Genomic DNA, 8,441 nt, shown 5'->3' with positions numbered 1-8,441 from the left:
GTCCCAGACAGGTGCTAGCATCAGTGTGGGACCTAGCGTGACTATATAAACACAGCCCAACCTGACCCACAAGAGTCTGCAAATGTGCATTTAGTTTTTATAATTTTGTTGCAGTTGAGACTTCAGGATTCTCACTGTAGCAGTGTACTTCAACAAAACTGATAAAAAATACCCTGAGGAAAATACAATGTAAATATGTGTAAATACTATTTATTCAAAACTTTGTTTTCCCTACAGTTAATAGTGGCTTTTAGATACAGCTGTATAGTACTTTCAAAAGGTACTTGCAAATTGCTATGAAGATTTAAAATAAATTATCATTACAGGTAGAAACTAAGACTATTTTCTTCCTCAAATGGCCTTGGTTCAGATTACACAATTGTTTTGTAATTTGTAAGAATGTTTAAAGTAACCCGATGAGGGATTCCTGGGACCATGAAACTGTTTGGTAACCTGATTATGGTGGCAGACATTACAAATTCTTTTAACTGTATATGCTCAATTTTACTGTACATTTTTTATTACATAAAAACATAACCCTATTCATTAGTGTTGACACTTAAGGTAGACAGTGACCCAGGAGCCATTCCTATTCTAAACACTACCTTTTCCAAGTCACCTTATAAAATAGCCTACAAAGAAGGGATCTGGAAATTACTTTTACTTTTTACAAGTTCTAAACCTCAGGTTACATCTACAAAAAGGAACTATTAGTTCTTCACAAATTGAGGAATAAAGGAGGTAACACCAAGGTAATTCAGAAAAGGCACTTAACATATGCCTACAACAGAGACTAGCACGGGGAAAAGTCTGTTTATCTACTCTATTCTCATATTTACACCCACCACATACCATGGAAGCACTAAGGACTGTTGGAGAGAAAAGTTTTCAAACATGAGAACTTTATACCACCTTTGTTACACTACACTGTGATTTTAAATCTTTAATCAAATCCCAAAGGTTATCAGCCATATTACATACCATGATTAGCTTTCTATAAGCAATTTTGTTTTACTGTGTACAGATCGGTGTCAATAAAATAATAAAAAAAAAAAAACTGTATACTAGGCAAAGAACTTTATTAACCTTTGTTTCAAACTTGATTCCCAGGCTTCTTCGGCTTAATTAGCTGCAAAGAATTAATTGTGTATAAGCAAAAACTGAAAAGAGCTGCAGTGTCCAAGGGGCTTGGGCTTAAAAATATTAGAGATCTAGATTTTATCAGATCCATAAACAAAAATTTCTTAAAAAGCAGTCATAATATAAAATAGCAGCTCCCAGTAACTTCTTCAAGTTTTATCTTCAGAAGTTGACTCAATTCAGTTTGCCTCATTCTTGGAAGCCTCATCAAAATTCTCCACAAGATCTGGAACTTCATCATCATCATCCTCTCCAGTAGCAAGTGGTGCTTTTCCATCCACAGATTGTTTGGGCAGAGCTTCGGCCAGTCTCCTTAAACTAGTCAGACTATCTGCGCCAAGCTGGTTTAAGATGCTGGGTAGCATTTCTGTCAGCTGCTTCGTCTCAGCATGGCCTGTAATGGTGAAAGTGTTCGCTGCCAGAGATGCCNCCCCCCCCCGCCCCGCCACCCCATCCCTTCTCATAGACTGGTCAACATAATATGGGGAAGCAGAACCAAAGAATACAATGACACAGAATGTTAAAATTTTCCTGGATTCCTAAGGATACCTGTCTATGCAAAATGGGAATATTTGTGAGTCTAGTGATTCTCCTGCCCAATAAATATTTTAGAAGAAAGTAAATTTATCCAATAACAAGAGACAAAAATGTCCATGATTCCCAAAGGAGTTATGCTGCTACAGATTTTAGAATGCTTTTATATATATATATATATATATATCCCAAGATACCTGAACTACTCCACACCGTCTTGTAAATTCATGAATTTCAAAGTAGGGAGCAAGGGTCATTAGTGCTCTGCAGATAATAGTTATATTTAGGGTACTATATATACTTATTTATTCAATATAAGATTAGATACCTACACATCCTTGGGATCCCACACAGAAACAAGCCAAGTCAAGTCTATAAACATAATTCTCAATTACCTAATATTGCATTATTTTTCTCATTCTAAGTAAGGTCTATGTCCATCTTAACTTACCACCTCTCTTCCCTGGGTAGTTTATCCTACAAAGATTTCTTATTCTCCCTTGCTAAGATTCCCTAGGTTAACCTCAAGTAAATGTTCCTACCTGGAACTTCATCATCATCATCCTCTCCAGTAGCAAGTGGTGCTTTTCCATCCACAGCTATGAAAGGAAAATGTAAACATTATTTGTCTAGGTTTTTAATAAATAACCACTCCCCCCCCAAAAAAACAGATGAAATGCCAAGTGTTGTTACAACTTATTTCCGTGATAAGGGACATTTGGGATTTTATCTACGATACTATCAATAACATGATATTCTAATGTCTACAAATGGGTTAAAATACTAGGAACAGCCAACAAACAAAATTCCATACCCATCCTTTCAATCCCTCTGGGCCACCATAGGCCCTGAGGTAGTATAAAGGCAGTAGGGAGCTCTTAGAGTGCAGGTAAAACCCACATACCAAATCATGGTAAGATTTATTTTGGGAGACAAATGAAGATGCCATTTTCTCAACTACTTTGTGTGTGGCATAAGGGTGATGCTCAACCACTTACTGAAATGAAAAAATTAAAGTAAAAAAATTAAGAGTCTGTGAGTGGTAAGCATCCACTCTACTCTATCACACAAGAATATGAACGAACACAGGAGAGTTATGTACTAGCCCCATACAAGCATCAGTGGGATACTTCAAAAGCCTACTTCAGCTCTGAAAGCCCTGACAGTTTAGAACCTGCAACTCAACGTGACAATGAAAATGAAAATTGAGGCAGATTGAGTCGATACCTAGAAAAACATGGGTAAACTAAAGAGCCATATATAAGCCTCTGACTTGCTCCTGCATTCCCATTCTTCAAAATTTTAAGAAAGCAGAAAACAGCGTAACACTGCCACATACTCAGATGTATACTCAGCTACACTATTTTCTGCCCTGAATAAAATCCCTATCACACTGTAATTAAAAATGCCAGAATATTGGCAGGCCATTTTTAAAAGATTACTGGTAATATCAACTATAAGATGAAACTGAAGTAATTTCATAATTTACACTAATTTTTTTTCAATTCCAAACTTACAAGTAGTTATTGGCAAAGCACCAAATTAAGATTTTCATCATTTCTAGTTAATATTAAGTGTCTGATCCAAATCAAGTAAGTAGAAAACATTCCACAAAATCAAGTGTAACGATCATAGTATGCTACATCAATTACTGCAAACTTGAGCAAGGACACTTGCTTAAAATCAGTTACAAATCTGTTATTTTTAAAGCTTGCATTTCTAAACTTAAAAATACTCATATCCATTCTGAGCCCTGAGATCAGAAATCAGCTGCTAAATGAGTAATTCCCTGGCAAAACCATTACTAGCAAACTCACATTGTTTGGGCAGAGCTTCGGCCAGTCTCCTTAGACTAGTCAGACTATCTGCGCCAAGCTGGTTTAAGATGCTGGGTAGCATTTCTGTCAGCTGCTTCGTCTCAGCATGGCCTGTAATGGTGAAAGTGTTCGCTGCCAGAGATGCCTGAACTTTAGGGTTGTTAAAGTGGATCACTGTTCCTTGGTTTGTAAACATATTCACCTATTAAGAAAATAAAAATTTTAATTAGCAATGCTGACCAAAGTCTCTTAAAAGACAAATGTTTTATTAAACGAAGTCTGCCTAACTAATCTAGTATTTTGCTGCGAAGCACAGGTGAAATTTTGCCTGGAATGGCATATGCATTCTAATAGTCAGATTTAATGATCTCCCTGATATTTATTAATTTATGGTAGAAACACATCGTAGGGACTTTGAAGTCACTAGGTAAAACAAAACAAAACAAAACACCCATTTAATGCATGAATGTTAACTTTTCCCAGCCAAATCTTGTTTTTTTAAAGAAACAAAATTTGACACTTGCCTCTTCAATACCGGAGATATTGTTTACCCCTAACTTCTTTAAGGAGAACTGAAGTTTTTTATCATCTGCTGTGGCTGTTCTATGAACCACCTTCTTCTTTCTGCGAGCAGTTCCCTAAAGTCAGGGAGAAGAGGAAAGAAAACAGCACATTTATACCACAACAGATATTTTTCAAATGGGAATAGTTTCCAATTCATTTCTGACCTTTGGATCTGTATAAGAACATTACCATAATCATAAACTTATGCAGTGAGCAGGCAGGCTAAGGCAAAGATAGAAGTAAAAAATGGGAAAGGAAAAGAATGATCTTTACAAAGTTCTACTTTTACATTTGCTCTAGAAGTGATCAAAGAGGTAGCATGTGTCAACCTACATTAAGCATTTGAAAGAACTCCACATCCAGAATTATTAACCTTTTGTTTTTTTTTTTTTTTTTTTTTTTTGAGACAGGGTCTCACTCTGTTGCCCAGGTTAGAGTGGCTCAATCTCAGCTCACTGCAACCTCCGCCTCCCAGGTTCAAGCGATTCTCCTGCCTCAGCCTCCCAAGTAGCTGGGATTACAGGCACTCGCACCATGGCTAGCTAATTTTTGTATTTTTAATAGAGATGGGGTTTCATCATGTTGGCCAGGCTGGTCTCAAACTGCTGGCCTCAAGTGATCTGCCCGCCTCGGCCTCCCAAAGTGTTGGGACTACAAGCGTGAGTCACTGTGCCTGACTCCTTTTCTGTTTTTATATTAAATAAAAATCAACACCCAAATTAGTATTTACAGGCAAGATAGTGTATGGAACAATCAAATGAATCTGTATATAGACTTCTATAGCACTCCAGAGTAAAGTCTGAAGTCCTTACACCTTAACCTACAAGAGCCGTACACAAACTGTCCTGCCCTTAATATGCCACTCCTGACTGCATCTGCTACCACCCCTCTTCAGCCAAATAAACCTTGGCTGTTCTTTGAACAGGCCAAGCAGGTTATGACCCAAGGGTCTTTGCACATGCTGTTCCTCTCTTTCTGGAACATCTACATGGCTCTTTCCCTCACTGCAGATCTCAAGTCTTATGTCACCAGGTCAAAGTGGTCTTTCTCAACTATCCAAAGTAAAATAGCAACTTCCACACTCACCCATCAATTTCTTTCTATCCTGGTTTATTTCTCTTCATAACACTTATTACTATAAGAGATAAATACATTTTATCATCCATCTCCTTTCACTAGAATGTAAGCTCCATAAGGACTTCTGTTTGTTGCTATAAACCCAGTATCTATAACAGAGTCTAGCTCATCGAAAGCACTCAAGGAAAGGCTATCACACTCAACTACCTCATTTTCCCCCAACCTCCATCCCTATTCCTATTCATCCTTTAAAATACTCAAGTCATTACCTCTTGTGTGCCTTTCCTAAATTCTACAACTACCCCCTTTCCCTATGCCAAATCATTCCCATCTCTAGATTTTGAAAATGCTTTTACTATTATACTATGTATATTACACCGTGAAAACAGATTTTTTTTTTTTTTAAAAAGACAATAATCAAATTATCACCACTGCTAGGCCTAAAGCCCACCTAGGGACTTTAAACTTCCTAAATTTTAAATTCTCAGGATACAACATAGTAAAGGCTTAAATAAATCTTGTTATTTAACTGAAGAAAATATCTATAGCTACCAAAAAAATAAAAAAAAAAGTACTGGTTACTAACCTCGCCCAACTATTAAGAACAAAAATCACTTTGAAATGGTCATGTATGTATCTGGTTTCCAAAGAATCTTCTCTAAGAAATTCAAAGGAATTTCTAAGATTGTAAAGACAAATCCAGCATACCTTCTATAGGTTTCAGACACTTCACATATGTCGAGTTCAATTTTCACTTATTATTAATGCTCTGATTAGATATGAAAATAAAAGGCTTTTGTAACATTTACCTAAGAGCACCTAACACCTGCAGTTTTCTCTAAAGCAAAATTAACTCACCTAATTTCACATCACATAAGTACGCTTCTTAAACAGTGTAGAAATGTTTCCATATTCTGTGACTACAGAAATACTTCTTGTATTATTAGCTAAATGAGTATTAAGATGTTAGGACACAAATTTAATCTTGTATCAGCTTTAAATATCCTAGCAAATCTCAAGATTTTCCTTTACCCTAAAGTGATGTCTCCCAAAGTTAAAGCCTAATGATGAGAGTAACAACAAAAAGACTGCACATAAGCGTATTATTCAAATTACTGCTTCTGAAACTACTGAAAGTAAGAGTGGTTAAAAACACCAATATAAGAGCATCCAAACACTGATACACAAAAATTTGAGTTTTGCTGGCACTTGAAGGCCACAGTCTGGTAACAATTGATTAAAAAGGGCAAGAAACACCTAACGTTGTTAAATATGTGGGTGTGGATCTTGAAGACTGCTAACATTAGCAAAAATAAAAAGTAAAAAAAATCAGGATAAATTCACCGCTGGCAAAGTTCAGTAACTTAACAAAGCTGTATATTATTAAGTCTAAGTGCAACTTCTGGCTATCTCACAGCTGACTCTAAGTTAAACGCTTAAAGTTGGGAAAAACTAATAGGCAATAAACACGTACTATGGAAGCTTTACAAGTTTTACCAAGTAGAGACATGCTGTGTTTCAACAAGCTGCCACACCTTGTTAAATACTAAGAATGTGCTAACAATACAAACTAGGTAGACCTCTGTCTACAGTGGAGTTCTTATTTAAGTAAATTACAGGACAATCTAAAAATCAACTTCAAAAAAGAATCCCCTTCCACCAGGAAGAAACAATTAATCAAAACTGATCATTTAAAATCAGTCACTTTAATTCCCTCATTTTTATAGTAATATAAAGTCAGAAAAGGAAATACACCTACTTGGGTTGTATTTTCAAATCTAACGGTCACTGCTCTTAAACTCCAAAATGTACCTATATCTTCAAATACCCTTGAAAATATGCAACTACCCTAAAGAATATTTGGTTCAGAAAGCAGTACAGAAAGGTCTCAATTTACAAGAGACACAAACAAGCACTGACTTTATACAACTTAGGCCAAAACAAGTCAAGGGTATGATGTGCACAACGATCTAACTGAAATGACACAATTTCCTTACAAATTAAATTAGGAAACACTTTTGTTCTACTTATACACTGTAACACTGAAAACACAAACATATTCACACAAAAGCGATGTTTTTAGCTCGTCTCACTGACGTGTCTGTAACTCTCGTCTCCCCGGCTACTCGGGATTTGCTAGCTCCATGAATTTCCCTCGACAGGCAAAGTTTGTCACCGATAATAGAATATGTTTTTAAAAATACCTAAGCCTTTAAAAAAAAAAAAAAGCCCAAACTATTAAAACTTACTTTCCCACCAATGCGCACTTGTGCCTGCAGTTTGGCGAGTTTTTCCTGGTTCATGATTGTTTCTTTCATCTAGAAAAAGAGGAAATCCTCAGCAAGGATAGGTTTAGCTCACTCTAGCATTCCATGCTCGTTATTTCCCAAGATAACAGCAGGAAAATAAACGTCCTACACAGGCCGAAACCTGGATCCCAAATCCACCCCGCAAAGCTCCAAATTTGGGTTTCCAGAGAGCCCAAAGAGCACCCGCCTCCCCACACTCCCCCACAGCTCCCCGCTCTTGGCAGGCCCGGATCAAGGGCTCTACCCCACGCCTGGCCAGCACCCCCCACCCGTGGCCCTGGCCTGGCCTCGGCCTAGCCAGGGCCTGCCCGGCCCGGTCACTCTCCGCAAGCCTCGCGGTACCTGAGGCTCCTGTCCTCGGGTTCCGCCGCGAGGTGGAGGTAGAGACAGCGTCGCCTCGCCCCCAGGGCAGCCGCCCCTGGCTCGACCTCGCCCCCGAGAGTCAGCCTGAGCGGGTGCGCCTGTCCGTCGCATCGCCTTCCTCTCCTCCTCTGCCCTGTCCCTCCCTGTCTCGCTCCTTCAGGGAACTTCCCGCCCCCGCTCCCGTCCTCCTACCACGCCGCCGTCCAGAGCCTTTTTGTACCTTGTCGGAGCGAATAAGGGGCCGCGCGGGGGACTAGGGTTGGTGCTCAGGGGGTCTCGGGTGGACCAGCTGAGATTAGGCGCACACACGCGGGGACGCAAGATGGCAGCTAAAGGGAGGCCGGAAGTGACACAAGGCCCCTTCCTCCAAGAGTCAGGAAACTGACTTCGCCGCGAGCTCAGTTCTTCCTTGCGCACGCGCGCCAGCGTTTGTGACGGTAGGGCTAGTGCGTTCTCTCCTCATCCTCTTCCAGTGGCTGCCGGCTGCAGGCCCCACGAAGGACTTCTGGCTTCGGGCGCCGCCCGTACCTCTGGGAGAGGCCACAAAGGGGTCGGAGAGCGCGGTCCTGTGCAGTTAGGGTTAAGTCCGCTCAGTCTCCATTGGGCCCTGATCCTGAAGTTCTGTACCCTCCGAAGA

General features: G+C 39.4%; 1 protein-coding gene across 2 annotated transcripts; it reads right to left on the bottom strand.

Moving 5' to 3' along the window:
* Positions 1–885: 885 nt before the first annotated feature.
* Positions 886–8,153, bottom strand: BTF3 (basic transcription factor 3). Of its 2 annotated transcripts, XM_017890612.1 has the most exons (6): positions 7,784–8,153; positions 7,382–7,450; positions 4,016–4,129; positions 3,492–3,693; positions 2,217–2,273; positions 886–1,366 (listed from the first exon to the last, which is right to left on the bottom strand). In XM_017890612.1, the coding sequence occupies exons 1-6, from the start codon at positions 7,913–7,915 to the stop codon at positions 1,320–1,322; spliced, it is 621 nt and encodes a 206-aa protein (XP_017746101.1). In that variant the 5' UTR covers positions 7,916–8,153; the 3' UTR covers positions 886–1,319. The 2 variants fall into 2 exon arrangements, with proteins under 2 accessions (XP_017746101.1, XP_017746102.1); XM_017890613.1 differs by lacking the exon at positions 2,217–2,273 and having other exon boundaries at positions 886–1,505; positions 3,574–3,693.
* Positions 8,154–8,441: the final 288 nt, after the last annotated feature.

This window comes from Rhinopithecus bieti, unplaced genomic scaffold, assembly GCF_001698545.2.
Source record: "Rhinopithecus bieti isolate Rb0 unplaced genomic scaffold, ASM169854v2 scaffold_18354, whole genome shotgun sequence".
Taxonomy (NCBI): Eukaryota; Metazoa; Chordata; class Mammalia; order Primates; family Cercopithecidae; genus Rhinopithecus; species Rhinopithecus bieti.
Note: the sequence above shows the minus strand (reverse complement) of the source record. Positions and strands in the feature narration are given on the sequence as shown.